This window comes from Delphinus delphis, chromosome 13, assembly GCF_949987515.2.
Source record: "Delphinus delphis chromosome 13, mDelDel1.2, whole genome shotgun sequence".
NCBI lineage: Eukaryota > Metazoa > Chordata > Mammalia > Artiodactyla > Delphinidae > Delphinus > Delphinus delphis.
In genome coordinates this window covers 19,756,646-19,778,807 of record NC_082695.1, presented here as the reverse complement: position 1 = coordinate 19,778,807, position 22,162 = coordinate 19,756,646, and the positions used below count along the sequence as shown (strand labels likewise).

Below are 22,162 nucleotides of genomic sequence, written 5' to 3'. Positions count from 1 at the left end.
CTGGTCCCCTGTATCTGAATGCCTCTCCTCTCCTCTCCTCTCTGCTTGACATCATTTTATAGGTCCTTCTGTGCTCCTTACACCCTCCTGTATTTATGGCCATATAATAACTAGCCAAGGCTTCCATAAGGCTTCCTTGGTGCCAGGAGCTGTTCCCAGCACTTCAGATGACCATTTCACTTTATCCTTAGACAAACACTCTAAGGACTACTGTTCTCACCTGTTTCACAGATGAGCAAACTGAGCTACCCAGAGGTAGAGAAACACACTGAAGCTCAAACAGCTGGTCATACAGGAGAGCCAGAGTCTAAACCCATGTAGCTGGAAGGCAAGACCCCAGCACTGAACCACAGGACTCTACCTGCCTATGTCAGTGCCCATGTCAGCGCCCATGTCAGCTCCCATGTCGGGCTGCAAGCTCCCTGCAGGCACATACCCTGTATCCCTGGAGCCCAGCAGGGCTTGGCACAGGTGAAATAAATGTCATTTACACGGATGAATTATGGTGAATTTATCTGTTTTTTCCAGGTGAGCAAACGGAGGGATTCAATGACTTTCCCAAGAAAACACCATCTTGCAGTCAAGGCAGGACCTCCACGGGACGGCAGAGATGGGTGATTAAATACACCGGATTTAACTAAGGGACAGGAGAGAAGCAGAAGCCAGAAATGCAGCTGTAAGTGCAACAAAACTTTTATAAAACACTTATATTTTTTCTGAAGGCCTTAAAGAAAGACCTGTTTAGAATTCCTTTGTATTCATTTTCTCATCACATCCCCTCAGCCACATGGTGAGGTGGTCCAAGAAAATGTCCTAATCCCATTTCACAGATGAGTAAACTCACGCCAGGAAGGCCCATGTCCCAAGGCCTCTGCGCCTGCACGAAGCCGCACAGCCAGCACCAGGTGCTTCACCGCACTGTGGAGTTGCTGAGGGGCCCTTTGGCCCAGTGCTAATTTGGTTTCAATTTAATTTGATAAAATGGCAGGTGGGACAAGAAACCATGTCACCTCCAAGGAGCACAGAGAAAACCAATCTCTTTGGCTCCCCAAAAGGACCCATTAAAGCGTAAAAAATGAACAGTTCCTCTCTGTCCTTCCCTATGTCTTTTCCTTCCTTCCTCTCTTCTTTCTCCTCCAGATACTCCCCAAGCGCTTGTCTGTGCCGGGCTCAGACCCAGCCCTCGCCCAGTCCTGGCTGCACATAAGAATCTCTGGGGAGATTTAAAGACTCGCAGTGAGGTCCAGGCTGGACCCCAGGCCAACTGGACCCTCAGCATCTCTGGGGGTGGGTCCTGTGCATCAGTGTTGCTGAAATTCCCGAGGAGGTTGTGCCGGCTGCCAGGACTGAAAGCCACTGCCCTGGAAGCTTCAGTGTGGATGAGACCCCACCTCTGTTCTGCCTTTCTTTCCTCCTTTTCCTCCACCTTTTCCCCCCTCCTCGACCAACTCCCCCAAAGAGAAAGAGAAGAAAGAGATCCCCTCACCAGATGTGCCTTTCCTCTGGGACCACCTCACGGGCTGAGCTGCCACATCCCTGGACTGAGCCATCTAAGAATGCGGTGGGCAAAACTTCAGCAAGGTCAACAAGGCATTTCCCACCCAGCACTGCAGACCAGGGGCAAACCCAACAACACTTTTCAGTTGCTTTGCTGAGAAAGCAGAAAGAAATCAGTCCTCAATCACCCTGGTGTTTTTGCTCCATCTTGAGAGGCAGTGCTAAGAGAATGGACTCTGGGTTCAAATCCTAAGTGTGCTGGTTTCTAGCTGGGCGACCTTGAGAAAGTGACTTAACTTCTCTGATCCTCAATGTCCTCACCTGTAAAATGGGGATAATATTTTTGAAAGCTGCAACTAACATAATTAGTGCCAGGAATTCAATTAACATAGCATTGTTTGTCTTTGAAAAAATGTATTTCCAATGAACTATACAGCCTGCTCAGGGCAGAGAAGGTGTGGTATCAGGAGATCTCACTGAGGGCTCCTCCTCCACCCCCCCAGCGCTTCTCTGCTCTGTGACTATGAACAAGTCGCTTGCCCAGCCTGGGCCTCAGTTTCCCCAGATGAAAATCTCAGAATCCATGAGTTGTAAAATATATATATATATATATATAAGCAGTGGCTACAGTTTCCTTCTACTCAGAAGGTTGGACTCCCTACCCCCTCCTTCGATAGTAGTTAAGGGACGGATTTGGGAATTCAAGGATTCAGACACAGGCTGGTGAAGCTTGGGTTTCTCAGACCCAAGGGTGGCCCTTCCCTGACTTTCCTCTGTGGAGATGCCCACATCTCTCCCTCTTTTTGGATATGAGTTTCCCCAAATTTATAAAATTAGTGGGTGGGACCAGAGGCCTTCTTCATTTCAGAACCTCTAAGTCAGGGTGAAAGCGCTGAACTTGAGAGAGTATAATTAAAGCGTAAGTAAATTAGAGCTTAATTAAGGGTGGACTGGGATCTGTTATGTTTGTATGTGTGTGTGTTGTGTGTGTTTGTGTGTGGTGTGTATGATGTAAGTGGTGTGTATGTGGTATGTGTGATGTGTGTGGCGTGTGATGTGCATGGTGTGTGTGTGGTCTGTTCGCAGTGTGTGATATCTGTGTTGTGTGTGGTGTGTATGATGTAAGTGGTGTGTGTGTGGTATGTGTGATGTGTGTGGCGTGTGTGATGTGTATGGTGTGTGTGTGATATGTGAGTACGCGCGCGCACACACACACACACACGTGTGCAGAGGGAGGTGGGCCCGGGACTCTGCATCACTGAAGGAAGATGTTCCACGCTGTCGCCAAGCAGGAGTGACAGCTGCTGGACATGCGTTTCCTGTCACTTCGAATCCCCATCATGACGCGTAGTCTTGAAGGCATCACCTCGTGCAGCCTGGTGTGGCTCGTCTGAGCTGCCAAAACACTCCCTGTTCGACAGAGGGCAGTCTCAGGGAGTGGTAGGAACTGTCCTCCAGGAAAAAAACGAACCGTTTGGAACCTCGAGGGCTCACCTGAGCTCACCCCGGAGGCACAAGATGGGCGTGCAGGGGTTCCCCAGGCCGGGCCACACATCATAGGACCACGCCCAGGGCCTCTGCCGCCACCCGGCTGCCTGATCCCTCCCTCCACCCTCCGCCTATTGCCAGCGTCTGCTGTCTAAACCACAGGTCTGACCGTGTCACTGGCCTGCTCAGAATCTCCAGGGAGGCTGGCTGCCATCAGGACAATGTGGTCCCACTACGTGAGGTGAGGCGAGGCTGGGAGGTGATGCAGGACGTGGGCTCAGTGTCAGACAGCCAGGTCCAAACCTGGCAGCCACTGAGCCCTCCGAGCATCTGTGTCCTCAGCTATGACATGGGGAACATCATCGTGTGAACTCATCAGTTGTTTACAGAATTAAGTAAGTTGATGGAGGTGATGCACTCAGAAGAGTTTGGCACGCAGTGAGTTACTGTTATCTCCAGGCCTCGGATAACCTAACGCAACACCAGGCGCGTGGTGGTGGATCCTCACTAAGCACTTGCTGGAGAGTAAGTGCTGGGGCCACTGTACGTCAGGTAGTTACCAGACAAGCAGCCGCAGCTCCCAGGATGTCGGATCTAATTGCATCCGAATGCCGTGGGCTCCTAGGTGTGCACCAGCAAAGCAGGGGCCTGGCTCGAGACAGGGGGTGGTCCCCTCCCAGAGCTGCAAACACCAAGGCTGGGAAGAGCCTGGCATGGCTGAGGAGCAGAGAATAGGCATGTGCTGCGGGAGGACCTGTCCTGGAGCTTGTGTTTCCAAGTTACCACTGACCACAACAATCCCTTGCAAATTGGGAAAGGGGAGTGTTCAATCAGGTGGGGTGCCTGGAGAGCGCCTTAGGATGAAGCCACTTCATCCCTCAGTGTCAAACCAAAACCCCATGGTCAGGGGCAACGTGTGTGTGTGTGTGTGTGTGTGTGTGTGTGTGTGTAGTTGTATAATGGAGCTCAATTTGTTCACACGTCATGGAAGGAATTAATCACCCTCATCATCAGAGCTGCCAATTAAAGTATTGAGTGTGTGCACGGTATCAGGCCCTTGCCAAGAGTTCTACCTTCTCAAGAACTCTAAGAGGTGGGTACCACAGTATTATTCTTTTTAAAGATAGGAAACTGAAGCTCAGAGAAGTAAAGTGACTTATCCAAGGTCATACAGCCAATAAGTAGAAGAGTTAGGACCTGAACTCCAGACTTCCTATCACTGGCAAAAAAAGCCTTTTCCTCTTCCTGAAAAAAACTCAGGATCTTTCCAGAGTGCCTCCCACAAGTAGGAAGCATCAGGTAGAGAAAGAAACATTTTCTGAGCTTTCTTTATGCCAGGCACCAAGCTCTGGGTAGAAATCTTGTCTCCTTCACTTCCCAGCTGTGGGATTGCAGGCAAGTTACTTCACTTCTCTGAGCCTTGGTTTCCTCATCAGTAAAATGGGGATAATGATGGCCACCTCCTAGGGTCAGTTGTGCACAGGGATGTCATTTGGAGCTTTGGACTAGGACCAGGAGACCCGAGCTCTAACCCTTATTCCTCTTTGGCTGAGGTAGCTTGAGTGTGAAAATGATTTCAAAGCTCTGCCCCTCTGTCCATACCCTTTGCAGGGAGGCTTCCAAGCATCCGCCACCAAGAGGTGGAGCTTGTTTCTCCTCCCCTTGAATCTGGTCTGGCCCTTGCGTTGTGACTCGCCATAGGATACGGCAGATGATGCTGAGAAAATTCCTAGTCTAGGCTCACTCAAGAGGCCTTGAATGCTTCTGCTCATGGTTGTGGAACCCTGGCCAGTCGCCACAGGAAGGAGCCCGAGCTAACTGTTGGAGAGTGAGAGACACGTGGAGCAGAGGTGAGCCATCCCAGGCTAGGGCTGCTTAGACTGTCTGACAGCCAGTAAGAAACATGTAAGACAGGCCAGCCACGATTCACGGAGCCACCTACCTAACCCGCAGCTGCCCAAAGACACAGGAGTGAGCCACCTCAGACCAGAATAACCACCTTGCTGATCTGTAGACTCATGAGAAATAATACAACTGAGCTTGGGGTAGTTTGTTACACGGCCATAGCTGACTGATAGAATGGTCTTGGGACAGTCTTTTCCCATCTCTGGGTCACAGTTTCCTCATCTGCAATAGGATGGAATTTGGGCCCTATGAACTGTGCTGTTCCTTCTCAGATTCCCTAGAATGACTCTCAGATTCCCTAGAATGTGTGGCTCTGGGGAAATCCCTTCTCCCTCCACTAATGGATTGGAAAGCTTTCATTTCTATTGTGGCCATTTCTCCCATGTTTTCTGTTGGTGTCTGGATATCTGTGCTGCTGGGGGGCTGCCCTCAAGTCTTGACTCTCTCTTCTTGTCTGGCTCTTGAGCTGAGTTCTTTCCACCCAAAGCAGCTATATCTCTGTTTGATGGACGGAAGTGCCTCCGGACAGGCACTTAATTTTTAGGGCTTGGAATTAACTTAGCACAGAACAGGCTGGCAGCAGCTGAAGAGAAATATTCCACAGCTATCAATCATATGGTTACTGGGGTTTGTCATTAGGTTCTTTTATTTCCTGGTTGGAGGACTGTGCTGGGGCCCATAAACAGGGAGATATTTGGGGCTGTGCCCCACAGTGGAGCTAAGAAAGGCAAGCTGGAGCTTGGCTGAAATTCTGTTCTTCCAGAAACATATGTAGGTGTCCAGGAAATGGGAGAAAGGCACCTCTCTGAGCCTCAATTTCTTTTTCTGTAAGATGGGGCAAGGGATTTCTCCCTTGTGGAGCACCTCATTACCATTTATTGGGTGGTTATAACACCGGCTTTGGCCTCAGAGACCTGTGTTCAAATCCTGACTTGGCCTCTTTCTAGCTGTGTGACCTTGAGCAAGTGACTTCACCTCTCTGAGCCTCAGTTTTCCCATCTGTGAAATGGGGGTAATCATAATGTTATCACATAGGTTTCTTGGTGAAGAGTTAAATGACTTTACATGGGGAAAGCACTTAGTGACTGGCAAACAGTAAGCGCTCAATGAATTTAGACAATGATTTTGATGCTGATGATAACTGCCGTTATCATTCATGTAATAATTCCTGCCAAATGTTTAACCAAAAATCTGGCATATAGTAGGGATGGTTATTTGCCTATTTTATGCCAGAAACCTTACTAAGAACTTTACGTATTGTTTAACTAACATACACACTCACCATCTCTCTCTCTCTTTCATTCAACAAATATTTATTGAGCACTTACTGTATGCCAAGCCCTGGGGATAAAGTAAATAAAACATCCCATTGTGAGGCAGGGATCACCACCTTCAGTCATCTGCCTGAGGCCGCAGAGCCAGTAAGAAGTACAGTCAGGCTTTAAAGGCAATTCTTTTTTTGACTCTAGAACCTTCGTGTCTCCTCTGGCATGTGGCATCTTCAAGGCTGGCCCCTGGGCTCGGCTCTTGTGGCCACACTCAGGCTATCTTTCAGGTCCTAACTCTGACTTGCTGTGCGATGCTGGGCAAGTTACCTCCCCTCTCTGGGCACCTCCCAGCTCTTCCATTCTAGAATGTCTTCTCCAACCATTCCTTAGTTCTTTTATTCTCCTTTCTATGTTTTACACTTTGAGAGAGCAAGAGCAAGAGAGAAGAGAGATTTAAGAAATGCTTAAGGATGTAAAAGATTCATGCTCGGTTGCATTTTAGGGTAAGCAGCAGACTCCTGATGGAGCTGGGAGGTACATGGTGGGTTAGGGACTAGGCATTTGGGGTGGGAAGAAGGTTTAGCCTGGGGGCTCCTGACTCACCTTATGCACCCACCCCTTCTTATCTGTAATACTGACAACACAAGGCAGAGGGTTCTAATTAATGCTGCAATTCAGGGCATCCACTGGGTGCTTATTGGTCACTATAACACTGCTTGGGTCCTTTGATCACAAAGGCCTCTAGGGGAATGCCATTCCCCCATTACAGTTTGACCAACTGACACTCTTCAGAATCCTGCTTGGATGTCACCCGCTCTGTGACATTTCCACAATGCGCAGAGGTAAATCCAGTGCCCCATACTGCCCCCCCCCCCCGCCCCATTCCTCCAGCCACAGCACTTTGCCTGCATCTTGTTCATGGCCCTACTTCCCTTCCTGACCTTTGAGTTGCTGGAGGCCTGGGAGCCTTCCTGCTTCATCACTGAGACATATAGCTGGTGCCCCCAAAGGCTGTTCAAGTCAATGAAAGTAGACGCTACAGTGTGTGCACAAGCCCTGGCTCTGTCCTTCATTAGCTGTGTGACCTGAGGAAGCCGATTCACCTTTCTGTGCTGTCATTTCCAAAACCATAAAGCGGTGATGAGAACAGCTGTCTCATGAGGCTTCCTGGCAATTGCAGTCTTCATTTACGAAGTGCCAACTAGGTGCCAGACCCCACGTGATGTGCGTTGCATACATTATCTCTAAATTTGGGTAATTACCCCTCTGTAATTATCTCTACTCACATTAGCGCTAATTTATGTAATTATTATCTCTGTGTAATAATGTTCACGTTCATTATTGCTCATGGGTATAAACGATGCAGCTCAGGGCCTAGGACACAGTAGGTCTTTCATAAATGATGGCTAATTAGAACCGTTATCCTAACACCCACAGCACCACAGACCTGCCCAGTGGATGAGGGGAAGAAAAGTCCCCTCTCACGTGGCACACTCAGCTGATATCCTCATGACTCAGCAAACATTCCAGCACCTACTATGGGCGACCTACCCAGCTCGGTCAGCAGTGCAAACTCCTTCCCCTTCGCCAACGTGATAAATAACAACTGCAAACACTTAGGCCACGTGAGGGGCCCCGAGGATGGAATTATTTTTACTATCAAACCCAAATTGGTTTACTAAAACTGTCAGCGGAAACCGAGCAAGATAATTTAAACCCAGCAGCTCCTGGGCCTCGTGCATTCTTCGCTGGCGAGACGCTATTTTCACTCCCTCAGTGGGAGGAAGGGGGTGCCGGGCCCAGATGCCGCTCTGCCGAGCGTGAGCCAGGGTTTGCCGGGGAGCCTCGGGCTGGGACCCACGCGTTCAGCTCCCTTCTGCAAAGGCTCAACCCTGCGAGCTCCTAAACCCCTTCCCCTGCTGCCGAGTTTGGGCAAGGCCAGACTTCCTCATGTGGCTTTCAAGGCCCTGCCTGATCCTACTGCTTCCTTGTTGATGCCACGCCTCCTATATCTCTGAGCTCCAGACACACAGGGCTTCCTCTAGCTCCTCTCATGAGCTGGTGAAGAACACAGACCCTGGAGACAGGGCAAGCAGAGCTGGAATCCCAGCCATGTGATCATAGTCACTGTTCTACTCTATAAGCGTCAGTTTACTCCTCTGTAAAATGGAGATAATACGAGGACCCACTGCATGTGCTTGTTGTGAAGGTGCCTGGGATGTGAATGCCTGGGATGCATTAAACGCTCAGCATATATTCCATATTACAGACAAATAACAAGAGAGTCACGCTTTCCTGCTTCTGGACCTTAGCACATGCTGTTCCTTTTGGCTGGAACACTGTTCCCTCCAACTTTGCTCATCTTCTATCTGTCCTTTGGTCTCGGTTCAGCACAGATCAGGGTTTTTCTGCTTTAGCACTATTGACATTTGGGGTCCGCTAATTCCTCGGTGGGGGCAGCTCTGTGCATTGCAGGATGTTTAGCAGCATCCCTGGACTCTCCCCACTAGAAGCCAGTAGCATCTCCCCCCTCCCAACACATACCAATTATGACAACCAGAAATGCCTCCAGACATTGCTAAGTGTCCCGGGGCAGGGGGTGGTGCAAAATCATCCCTGGTTGAGAACCGCCCACTTAGAAAAGTTGCTTTCTCAGGAAAGCTTTTTCTCCAGGTCCTGCTAATTTATTTATTTGGCTGCATTGGGTCTTCGTTGCTACTTGCCAGCTTGTGGGGGCTACTCTTCGTTGCGGTGCGCAGGCTTCTCATTGCAGTGGCTTCTCTTGTCACAGAGCATGGGCTCTGGGTGTGCGGGCTTCAGTAGTTGTGGCTCACGGGCTCTAGAGCGCAGGCTCAGTAATTGTGGCACATGGGCTTAGTTGCGCCGCGGCATATGGGATCTTCCCGGCCCAGGGCTCGAACCTGTGTCCCCTGCATTGGCAGGCGGATTCTTAACCACTGCGCCACCAGGGAAGCCCCTGCTAATTTAGATAAGGGTGTTGAGGGACATCTCAGAGGAGGCAATATGGGAGCAGAGACCTGCAGGAAGCTAGGGAGTGAGCTATATGGATATTCAGGGCAGAGCATTCCAGGGCGGGGTGGCGGTGGGGTGGTAGGAGACAGCCAGTGCAAAGGCCCTGAGGTATGTTTACAGAACAGCAAGGAGGCCAGTGCGGCCAAAAGGAGAGACCAAGGAGGAGAGTGGAAAGAAGTGAAGCAGGAGCCGTAACCAGGGTCAGATCACATAGGGCTTTTGTAAGAACTTCAGCTTTTACTCTGAATAGAATGAGGAGCTATTGCAGGGTTTGAGGCAGAGCATGATGTGATCACCCAGGGAGGGTGCTGGGTTAAAAACAGCCCCCAAAGGGACAAAAGCAGGAGCAGGGAGAAAACTGAGGACGAGACAGCGGGGGCTTAGACCACAGTGGTGGTGGCAGTGGGGGTGTCAGAGATGCTTCAACTCCAGGCAGATTGAAGTCTTGAGTAGAATCAACGGGATGTACTGAGGCCCTGGGTACAGGTGTAGGAGAACGGGAAGAATCCTGTTCACAGGGAGTGTGCTGGAGCCGGTGGCTCCTACTGGGCCATGTGCGCTGACTGTTAACTGTCCAGGCATTTGGTGACCCTGTTGGCTTTGTGTTGGTTGCTTAATATTGGCCACAGTGGGAGTATTTACACCATGGAAATTGGCAAATGTTGCAAATCAGGAAGTTGCTCCCCACCCCACTTGTCAAGAAAAGCTGTTGTGGAATGCTGACCAGTGTCCTCCTGCTCTAGAATAACTCCGCATCTTTTGGGTCTGAGCAGCAGGCAGGATGGGTGACTCCTTTCTGAGATGGGAAGATGAGGCGAAATAGGTTTGGAGAAAGAGAATCAAGGGTTTAAGTTTGGGGACACGTCGTTGGAGATGCCTCTTAGACATCCAAGTAAGAGGTAAGAAGGCAGGTGGAATAAGTTGAATATAATAGTTGCATCTTCCTTCTAGGAGAACTTTGAGGAGTAAATTAATTAACATTTGGAAAGAACCTTGCAAACAGTGAGTGCTCAATGATGAAAATGGCTTTCTTTATCACCTCCATGAGAAAGGATCTAGACTTGTGGTCCCTCAAGTCTGAATCTGACCAGCAGATACTTTTTGGAGGGGAGGGGGCATTATTTTAACAAATTGAATTTATGTTAGAGAAACGCAAATCAAAACTACAATGAGGGACTTCCCTGATGGCACAGTGGTTAACAATCTGCCTTCCAATGCAGGGGACATGGGTTCAAGCCCTGGTCGGGGAAGATCCCACATGCCGTGGAGCAACTAAGCCTGTGTGCCACAACTACTGAGCCTGCGCTCTAGAGCCCATGAGCACAGCTACGGAGCCCACATGCCATGACTACTGAAGCCTGCGCACCAAGAGCCCGTGCTCCACAGCAAGAGAAGCCACCACAACAAGAAGCCCGCACGCAGCAACGAAGAGTAGCCCCCGCTCACCGCAACTAGAGAAAGCCCTCGCGCAGCAACAAAGACCCAATGCAGCCAAAAAAGAAACTAAAAAAAAACTACAATGAGTTACCACCTCACACCGGTCAGAATGGCCATCATTAAAAAATCTACAAATAACAAACGCTGGAGAGGATGTGGAGAAAAGGGAACCCTCCTACACTATTGGTGGGAGTGTAAATTGGTGCAGCCACTACGGAGAACAGTACGGAGGTTCCTCAAAAAAAACTAAAAATAGAGTTGCCATATGATCCAGCAATCCTACTCCTGGGCATATATCCAGACAAAACTCTAATTCGAAAAGATATGTGCACCCCTATGTTCATAGCCACACTATTCACAATAGCCAAGACATGGAAGCAACCTAAACGTCTATCAACAGATGAATGGATAAAGAAGATGTGGTGTGTGTGTGTGTGTGTGTGTGTGTGTATACACACACACACACACACACACACACGTACACACACACACACACACACACACAGAGTATACTACTCAGCCATAAAAAAGAATGAAATAATGCCATTTGCAGCAACATGGATGGACCTAGAGATTTTCATACCGAGTGAAGTAAGTCAGAAAGAGAATGACAAATACCATATATCACTTATATGTGGAATCTAAAATATGACACAAATGAACTTATCTATGAAACAAAACCAGACTCATAGACATAGAGAACAGACTTGTGGTTGCCAAGGGGGAGGGGGATAGAGGAAGGGAAGGATTGAGAGTTTGGGATTAACAGATGCAAACTATTATATAGAGAGAATGGATAAACAACAAGGTCCTACTGTATAGCACAGGAAACTATATTCAATATCCTGTGATAAACTGTAACGGAAAAGAATATGGAAAAGAATGTATATATGGTGGCATATACATATATATGTATATATAACATATATGTGCATATATAGGTACATATGTGTATATATACACATATACATGTACGCATATACATATGTATACATACATATACATGTATATGTGTGTATATATATATGTATATATAACAATCACTTTGCTGTATGCCAGAAACTAACACATTGTAAATCAACTATACTTTAATAAAATAAACTTTTTAAAAATTTGAATTTACATGATGTTAGGTGGGGATGTAGTTCCCACTTCAACACAGTTCCCCCAGCTCTACATTATCTCACACAGCCCCACTTCCCATTTTATGATACTTGCCTGACCTTGCAGGAGTCAGCGTTTGCATCCTCTCTGTTCAAGGCAACCCGTCCCTTTGGAGAGAAGGAGTGTGAGGCCCAGAGAGGCTGGGTGACGGGTCCAGAGCTGCTCAGGGACCACTGTCAGGGCACAGAGGAGGGAGCCCAGGGGTCCTCCCTCCTAGCCAGCACTCACTTCTAGAGTTGCCAAGATGATCAGAAGAAAGCGCCCCCTGCAAGGCTTCCTTTTCTGACGCTAACGCTGCTGGTGGCCTGGCTTTGGGGAAGTATTTCTGCTTAAATGCTCCAGTTTCCTGGATGGGCTGCTGCATCGTGCGCTTTGTAGTGGAAATAAAACCCCATCCCATGTTGAGATGAAGGTTAATTGAATATTTGATGCCTGGAGGGGATGAAAGCAGGGTTCCCATTTTCCTGTTTCCTCTTTCAAGCCTCTGACACCAAGGGGAGATGTGGGTCAGTCTTAGTGAAGCAAAACCACCCGTAAGGGATGCATGCTGTGAGGAGAGGATGCTGAGCTGGGCAGAAGGGAGGGGACCACAGACTATGTCTTGGGGCATGGAGCTGGAGGACCTTCAGCAGAAGCCAGGATATCAGGAGTTGATTTCCTCTTCTCCTGGCTGAAGACTGAGGTGGTTTGCCCAGCAACTTCTGGTGGCGGGGTGCTCATCAACTGGGACCATAAATTTATATTTGTCATGAGGGCAGTGGGGAGCCATGGAAGGCTTCCTGGAGGAAGGAGCTTTAGAATGGGGTTTCCTATCACCAGAAAACTACTAGAGCTCATCAATGAATTCAGTAAAGTTGCAGGATATGAAATTAGTATGCAGAAATCTGTTGCATTTCTATACACTAACAACAGAATATCAGAAAGAGAAATTAAAGAAACAATCCCATTTGCCATTGCATCAAAAAGAATAAAATACCTAGAAATCAACCTACCTAAGGAGGCGAAATATCTGTAGTCAGAAAACTATAAGCCATTGATGAAAGAAATTGAAGATGACACAAACAGATGGAAAGATATACTGTGTTCTTCGATTGGAAGAATCAATATTGTTAAAATGACTATACTACCCAAGGCAATTACATATTCAATGCAATCCCTATCAAATTACCAATGGCATTTTTCACAGAACTGGAACAAAAAATTTTTAAATTTGTGTGGAAACACAAAAAACCCCGAAGAGCCAAAACAATCTTAAGAAAGAAAAATGGAGCTAGAGGGATCACAATTCCTGACTTCAAACTATACTACAAAGCTACAGTAATCAAAACAGTAGGGTGCTGGCACAAAATCTTGCAAATAATTTCCCTCTCGCCAGGCTCCTCTGCAAAGCCAAGCAGCACCCAAGTCATGCTTCCCACACAAGTGGGTTTCTACTTCAGGCTTGAGGGGAGAGCTGACCCCTAGGCTGCATCCAGAGAGGCTCTTCCAAACTTGCCATCCCCTCACTGTCCCAGCCACGTGTCTGGATCTGCTGGACAGCCCTTTCTTCTGCTTTTCTAGCCACCACTGTGTGTCTCTGTCCCCTTCTCCTGATTCCTGGGGAGTTAGGGAAAGTTCTGGATGGAGCATCTAATAGGTACCCCCACTGAATATTGGAAACAGCCACATAGCCAGGTAAGTCCATTCATGACAGCATTTCTTCATTCAGCAATCATTTTCTGAGCATCTACTATGTGTCAGGCTCTGTGTTAGACCCTGAAACAGAGATAAATCAGACCAGGTCCTGACTGCAAGGACCTTCTGGTCTAGTTGAGAGAGATAGATAGGAAAATAAACTACTATGGTACAGAGTGTACATGTTATATTTCCCTCCTCCTCCTGACCATACTAGCCATTCGGTCCTCTGAAAATGCTGTGCCTGCTCTTGTCACAGGGCCTCTGCATATTCTGTTCCTTCTTGGATGAATTCACTCCAATTCATCCTTTAGTTCTGAGCTTTGTCAGATCCTCAGGGAAGGCTTTTCTGACCTTCCTCTTTATATCAAGTCCCCGTTATAGAATCTCATGGCATCAGGCGCCTTTCCTTACAGTGCTTAACAAAGCTACATCGCTGCAATTCCTCACTTAGTGCCTGTTTCCTTAGACAACTGACTTTCCTGAGGACAGGAACTCCTTCTGGGTGTGTATGATGTTGTCACTTCCTCACCATAAGGACACCAGTTCTTTGCACAGTCCCTGACACGCAGTAGATGCTTAATTAATATTGGTTGAAATAATAAAGCAGGAGCAATTTCTTCCCCAACTGGCTGGCCTGGGGGGTCCACCCATCATAAACACTCACAATTGGATATCTAAGAAGATCCGTTTCTCCTCCCCTACGTGGATCTTCCAGACACAATCTTCACCTTCCACGTAGGGCTCTGGCCAGTTTGGGGACAGCACCACCCCGGCCACGGCAGAGAGCTCCCCACCACACATGGCTGTAAAGACACAGACACACACACACACATTACTCATAAGGAAGCAGATCTGGTGTAACAGTTAAGAGTGAGGTCTATGAAGTCAGACAGTCCATACATGTGTGCGGAATGATTAAATTAGGACTGGCCACCTGCCTCCTTTAGCTGAAATTTGGCAAAGGTGGGGCAAGGACATTGTACTGTGGGTTCTGCATCCATGGATTCAACCGACAGGGGATCATAAATATTTGAAAAAAAAATTCCAGAAAGTTTCAAAAAGCAAAACTTGAATTTGCCACTCACCGGCAACTACTCACATAGCGTTAACATTGCATTTAGGACATTCCCATAGCATTTGCATTGCATTTACAACTATTTACACAGTACTTACACTGTATTAGGAATTACAAGTAATCTAGAGATGATTTAAAGTATATGAGAGGATGTGCCCTTTTATATAACGGGCTTGAACATCCACGGATTTTGGTATTGGGGGCGTGGGGGGGTGTGCCTTGGAACCCGTGCCCTGTGGATACTGAAGGATGACTGTAGTTCTTTCAGGACGAACGACAGAGTTCAAAGTTTCAAGTGCATCCTTAATAGCCCTCCCCTTGAGTAGGGTGAATAGTAACTAGAGATGGTACATTCTAGTCAGATGGACCTGGGTTCGAGTCTTGCCTCTGCCACCAAAGGCTCTGTGACAAGGCATGTAATAAGTTCCTGGAGCCTCAGATGCCTCCCTCTGTAGAGCAGGGAGAAACACCAGTGCTGACTTCACTGGGTTATTCTGAGGCTTAAGTGAGCTCATGGATGTCAAACACAGCACAACGCCTGGCACAAGGTAAGCGTTTAGTAATTCTTAACGTTACCGTGGAACGCCCTGGCTCTGAACTGGAAGCGGAGATGTGGCCGCACCTGGCACCTGGCCCTTGAAATTTCACTGTGTTTACTGCTTTGGAAAATTCTCAGTGTGGCAGAGGCCAAAGCACCAATAAATTCCACTCTGTTAAACCAGCACATTTAATACAGGGATCAATCCCTCGCCACGGCAAGGCTGTGATTTCACACCAACCACCATCCAGGTGGCGGCTGCCGGGAGCCAGGGCTCTGTTCATTACTCCACATTCCCCACATGGGTCCAGGCTCGGGGTGGCTCAGTGGCCTTGAACATGGAGAAATAGGGGAGGGCAGGGCACTGGGAGTCCCCGTAGATGAGGATTCCACACAGCTGACATTGTCCAAAGGGGCTCAGGGCACAGGTCTCTGAGAACAGAGAGACTTGAGTTCCATTCCCACCTCTGCCAATTACCCTCAGTGTGTTCTGAAGCATGTCACGTCACAGCTTGTCTCCTCAGCTGTACACGGAATCAATAATAATATGCACCTCACAGGGTTGTAGCGAGGATTAAATCAGATAAGGCACAGAGTGCCTGCACAGTTTTTGTGCAGTGCCTGCACAAAAACACAGTTTTTTGCACTCCTATTAACAACTGTTATCATTATCATTAATTAGACTCAGGGCTGCCATGTGCTGTCGGGCAGGCTGTGCACTGCACATGTCTGCATAGCACAGGAAGGAGCTGAAATCCATGCAGCGATCTTCTCACCAAGCTGTGCATGATGGGGTCTTGTGCCTGGAGGAAGAGGCAACTTTTCAATTTTACCCATTTTGTGATTTTCTCAAGGACCAGCAGCAAACCTGACCCAAAGGAGGGTGAGCTCCAGAAAGGATTCTACTCCTAAAATCGGTATATAAGCTGGGCCTTTCATCTGAAGGGGTGGAGGGCTCTGGGGTGCCCTGGGAGGAGGGCTGTGACCCACTCACCTCTGCACAGGGGCTCCGTGTCGTTCCAGTATGGGTCCCGCACGTTGATACACTCAATGATGGCCGGGCCCTGCTCCAGGGAGTGGCCGGGGTCGCAGGTAAACTCCACTATGGTCCCGATGTTATAGGTCGGGTCAGACGTGGTGAAGTTCCCATTCTGAATGTAGGGCTCATAGCAGTGGCCTTTCTCAAAGGCTGGGGCCAGGACACAAAAGAGGGCAGCCGCTCAAATGAGTCAGGGGTGGCTCACAGGGCTGTGTCTCAGAAGCAGGGGCCCCTCCTGCTGTTCAGGGAAGCCCCAAGGGAAACGGGTACCAGACCCCACATTCCAGTTCCCACTGACCTGCTGAGGGCCCTTAGGCCATTCACTTGGCTTCTCGGGCCTCATTATTTCTTATCTAAAATGGGAACAAGAACCTCTGCTCTCCCAACCCTGCAGAGGCGGCCTTTGGAAGTCCAAGAGTCACTCTAGCTACGGCTTCTCCCCAATCCTTTGCAGGTCAGATTTCTACCTCCCATGACCCGGCCCCGCCATGCTTCCCCTGCTCCCATGCTGCCACCCTAGGAGACGGGGCAGCCTCCGGGACCCTCACCCTCGAACCGGATGTTGAAGGCTGAGGCCACCCGCCCCTGGTCAGACGTGAATTCGATGCAGATGGTGTGGCCATCACTCAGCAGGCCCTCAAAGGGGACATTCTCGGTTTGGAGGGAGTCGTAGAGAAGAGTGGATTTGTTGGTCAGCCCACTGTAGACCATCATCCTGGCAGTGGGGAAGGAGACAAGAGCCAATATGAGGTCTTCTCGGGCCGCTGATACACAGCAGTGGGAGGTGTGTGCTGTGACCACCCACTCCGCGGCCTCAATCCCAGACTCACATCCCGATTTCACCCCATACTCGCCCGCGCACTCTGCTTCATCTATTCGAATTTGTCTCCCTTTCTGTACAATGCTTGTCCCAGACTCATGGATAGACTCTGAGCTCTTAAGGAAAGTGCTGGGTGTGATGTAATGACCAGATGAATTAATAGATACTGATTATTATTACTAATTGAGAAGCTGGGATGATTGGGCTAATATCATTCCTGAAACACTGATATATATATATAATCAGACAGAGTTCCGACTTTAACTTCTGAGCTGAGTGACTTTGGACAAAAACACTGCACCCCACTGAGCCTCTGTTTCATCTGTAAAATGGGTACAAGCGCACCTACACCAGAGTGTGGGGATTAGAGACCGTGGATATAAAGTGCGCAGGACAGAGTCGGTATGCAAGTCAAATGACCAAGCATTGGACCCCTACTACACTCTGTCACTGATTTTTATCTCCTAAGACCACCGTGCCTGCAGTCAGGAGTCCCAATTTTTAGTCCCCAGTTCCCTACCCACTGAGCTTTCTCTAGTTGCGGTGAGCAGGGGCTACTCTTCATTGTGGTGCGCGGGCTTCTCATTGCAGTGGCTTCTCTTGTTGCGGAGCACAGGCTCTAGGTGTGCGGGCTTCAGTAGTTGTGGCTCGTGGGTTCTAGAGCGCAGGCTCAGTAGTTGTGGCGCATGTGCTTAGTTGCTCCTCAAGGCTCTTACCATTTCTCTGCACTTGTGTTCCTTGTCCTGCAGGCTTTCTCTGGAGCGCCCCAGCTACTGGCACAGGTGACAGGCCAGTGTGTCAGGGAATTAACAAACTCTGAGAGCAGCCATCATCTAACTGATGGGAGATGAGGGACAATGATCTCTGCTCTCTTGCTGCTAGGAATGGGGAAGTTAGTGTGTGTGTCTACACTGGCTCCCAGAGTTCCCAGGTGGAAGAGAATTTCTTTTTTTTTATAAATTTATTTATTTTTGGCTGCGTTGGGTCTTCATTGCTGCATGGGCTTTCTCTAGTTGTGGTGAGCGGGGCCTACTCTTTGTTGTGGTGAGTGGGCTTCTCATTATGGTGGCTTCTCTTGTTGCAGAGCACAGTCTCTAGGTGTGCGGCCTTCAGTAGTTGCAGCGCGTGGGCTCAGCAGTTGTGGCTCGCGGGCTCTAGAGCGCAGGCTCAGCAGTTGGGGTGCACGTGCTTAGTTGCTCTGTGGCATGTGGGATCTTCCCGGACCAGGGCTCGACCCCATGTCCCCTGCACTGGCAGGCGGATTCTTAGCCACTGTGCCACCAGGGAAGCCCCACACCTTGTACTTTAAAGTAGTGATTTATTGATATGGAGTTGTTCAGGATAAAGCTGGATGACTTGGAAGGAAGTAGCCTCCAGAGTTGGGTAACTTATTCAGTTTTCTGGTATTTTCTCTCAGAATCCTTTCCTACAGGTTAATGGTCTAGATTTGAAGCTTCAAAGAAGCCAGGACACTATATAATTCTAAGATCAACATCGGACAATTCCAGAATTCTAAGGTGCCGACACTCTGTCGGTGCCCTACCCACATCCCCATAGCACTCTTTCCTTACCCATTTTCGGCTGGCTTCCAGAGTCTCTGAGAATCAGCCAGCTCCAAGGGTGGCAGGCAGTGTTGGGGAGTCAGTGTGTCCAGGAGCACGCCTCCTCCAACATGGATGGTGGGGGTGGATAAATACCCAGCTCCCTCACCCTCCGATAGGAACGCTCTGAGCCCTGCTCAACGCAGCTTCCTGGAGGCCCGCAGTAGATAGAGACCCAGTTGTCTCTGCAGTCACCTGCCTACTAATATATACTGTATCTACTCCCTTTCCTTCTCTGCTCATTTTCCTGGTGCTAAGATCAGCTCCCAAACAAACCACTTTCTCTCACATCTTTGTCACTCTGTCTGTTTCTAAGGAAACTCAACCTAAGACAGCAAGTCTAAGCAGCTAAGACCCTAATTTTCTAGAACATTCCAGAATATTCTAGAATAAGTTCTCAGAGTTTTCAGATTCTGGATTCTGTGCATATAACTTAGCATCTACAGACATACTCTTGCTTAGATGTTGTCTTGTATCTTCTCTAGTTCCTTCTTGTACATAAGTCTGGTTTTTCCATCTCAACTGCCAGGAACCAATGTTCCCTACTTCTCTCCTGTTCTCCATGGAGGCTACTACATGATAGGGCACAGAGCCGATGCTCAGTAAACACTCCCTCCTTGTTCAACTGCAAAAAGGGATGCGCAGGAGAAGTGATGGGGCAGTTCGAGGTCGGGGAACTGGATTCCCTTCTTGTCTCTCCCCCTACCCTGTTGTGTGACTAGGGTAAGTCCCTTCCCCTCTGTATGTCCTAGTTTCCTTATGTGTAAAAGGAAGAGATCGAAGATGATGGTCTCTAATATCCTTGCCACCCTCCCCAGCTCTTCCTTTCTTGACGTCCATGAGGCAGCATTTCAGTCCTTTCAAGACTCCAAATCCCAAGCCACGTTCTAACACTCTGGGAAGGAATGAGGCTGGCTGGGGACCCTCAGAGTTTTACCTGTCCTTCTCATGCAGTGACAGCTTCTCAAAGTGCAGATGCAGCTTCTGGCCCTCTGGAGCTTCAATTGTCCACACACAGAACTGGCTCCCATTGGTATTTCCAGAGTGACTTGGGGACAGGACGCGGCCGATGGTGGCGTTGTGCACCGCCCCTCCACAAGGGGCTGGGGTCAGAGAGTAGGGGTGGGTGGGCAGTGAGAAGATTGCAGAGAGAGACAGAGAGAGAGAGGAAGTGAGGGTTTCATCCTTCCCCACTCCCCACCCCTTCATGGGAGGAAATAGGCTGGGGAAGAGAGAAACCATGGGAAAAGTCCCATCCTCCTGAGACAGGTTCATCTTGTTTGACAGGTGGTCTAATTCCATGATTAGAACCATTGCCATGTGCGTTCCATGGTGGGGAATGAATGGCTGTGATTTAAGGATTCTTCCATGCGCTGGCTGTGCCCTGATTCCTAATTACAAAATGGTAATTAAGAAGGACATAAATAGGCAGTTCTCAAAAGAAGAAATATACTTTTATTACTCAGTAAGCACTAAAAAAATACAGCCTCACTGGTAATAAAAGAAATGCAAATCTAAACTATATTCTATCTTTATCCACCTAATTGGTCAAGATAAAAAGCAGCAATAAACTGGAAAGCTATCTCCAGTGATGGGAAATGGTCACTCTCATTCAGGAGTGGTTAGATTGCAAGTTGCTGTGGCCTTTCAGGAGGGCAATCTGATGAAAACTCTGGAAAATATGTTCAAACACTCTGACCTAGTAATTAAGGTTCTGGGAATTTACCTTAAGAAAAGATTTAGAGAGTTTCACAAAAATGTATGAATGAGGATGTTCACTGCCAGATTGCCTCTAAGAGCAAAAAACAGAAGGAACATGAATGTCCGTGTACAGATGCGTGGTGAAATAAATGCGTGTCATTCATATAGTTTTGAAGAACCACGTTCTCAAAGAACTTGAGAATATAGGACAATATTCACTGTATTTTACGTGGGAAAAAAGAAGCTAGAAAATGGTCCGCTATATCTATTTCAATGAGCTATATGCAAGGATCAGCTGAGACCAGGAATGTAAAAGTGATTTGCTACAGTCTTCAACACTTTCTTGGACTTTTTTTTTTTTTTACCAGAGCCATGTATTACTTTTATCATAAAAATTTAATAAATATTAAAAAGTGATTTGTGAACTAGAAAGAGTTATACAAATGTGGGGAGGTAGACTTATTTTTAGGATATTTGGTTTTCATTAAATGTTTGCTGAATGACTGCATGACTAATAAGGACGTGCACTGATGAGAAAGGCAGATAGCTCCCTTCTCTGCTCTGGACTCTGCTGTGACCTACAGCAAAGACACTACCAAGAGGTCTTGTACCGTAGTTCTTTCAGGACCACGGACAGAGCACTGGGACGCAGGCTCTCCAGCTACCTCTCCTGAATCCCCATCCAAAAGTGAAGGTTCAAATCTGGCCAGCGCCACTTATCTGCTGTGGATCTAGGACGAGCCACTGAAGATCTCTGAACCTCTAGATCACTGTAAAATGTTAATACTAATTCCACCCTCTTTATGGGACTGTGGTGGTTAAGTCAATGCAACACTGCATGTAGAGGGCTTGGCACTGTCCCTGGCACAGAGTAGGTGCTCAAAGTGTAGCCAGCATGACTGCCCCATAGCTCAGGAGCCAAGGAGATGGACACTGTCCCTGGTGCGGGGCGTCGGCCATCTGTCCTCCCCGAGCTGCCACTCATTTGCGGCCTCTCTGCTCCCATTCCTTGCCTTATTAAGCCGACTGATGACTGGTTTCAATTTGCCAGCCGCGGCTCCCCATCCGTCTTTCTTAGCACAAATTGAGGCTTAATTCCTCTCTGATTTCATACATAGATAAAAATTAACGTGAGGGAGGCATGGAGACCAACTTCCCTATGGTTTGAATTTTTTTTCTTTGTTAAAAAAAAAAAAAGAAAAATTCTGAAGGGCCTTGGGGGAACGATACTGCAACAATTAAATCTGAGAATTTATCATCAGCTCTCATTTGCATTTTGAATTCTACTGACTATATGAATGCCTGGAGGGCAGGAGTGATGTTTTCTTATTCCCAGTATTCTCCTTGTACATGACTCATGGCCTGGCACAGAGAAGGTGCTCAGTTAATGTGGGCAGCCTACACTTTCCTGGCCATGGTCAGGACTTTTGAGAATCTAATAGAGATTTGCTGTCTTGATAACTGAGGATGGTCAAGGTTATGGCCACTGGGGCAGACAGAGTGTGGTACAGAGTGCTTCTCAATCTATAATGTGCACATGAACCACAAAAGGAGCATCTTAAATGTAGATTTTGATTCGCTTGGTTTTGTATGGGGCTTGGGATTGTGTATTTCTAATAAACTCACTGGTCTGCAGGTTGCACTTTGAACAGTGAAGGTGTAAGGAAAAGAGCTCAGGAGAGAAGGGTTCTGGACTCAGTTCAATTTCTATCTGGTGACTTTGAGGGAGAAACTTCACCTCCATGGGCCTCAGTTTCCTCATCTGTAAAATGGGGATATTGTTCCCACCATGTAGGATTGCTGTGAGGATTTATCAGAGCCCTGGCATATGGACTGGGCTCAAAATATGGCAGCTGTCATATCCAAGGCACAAGCAACAAACAAAAATTACACAAATTAGACTTTGTCAAAATTAAGGG

General features: G+C 48.1%; 1 protein-coding gene across 1 annotated transcript in view; it reads right to left on the bottom strand.

Moving 5' to 3' along the window:
* Positions 1-22,162, bottom strand: part of SEZ6L (seizure related 6 homolog like) — a 198,444-nt gene that overhangs the window by 47,858 nt on the left and 128,424 nt on the right. Inside the window, exons 6-9 of the mRNA XM_060029303.1 lie at positions 19,480-19,645; positions 16,670-16,836; positions 16,077-16,271; positions 14,134-14,272 (exon numbers count right to left, since the gene is read on the bottom strand). Coding sequence (XP_059885286.1) covers positions 14,134-14,272; positions 16,077-16,271; positions 16,670-16,836; positions 19,480-19,645 — 667 coding nt within the window. The remainder of the gene's footprint in view (positions 1-14,133; positions 14,273-16,076; positions 16,272-16,669; positions 16,837-19,479; positions 19,646-22,162) is intronic.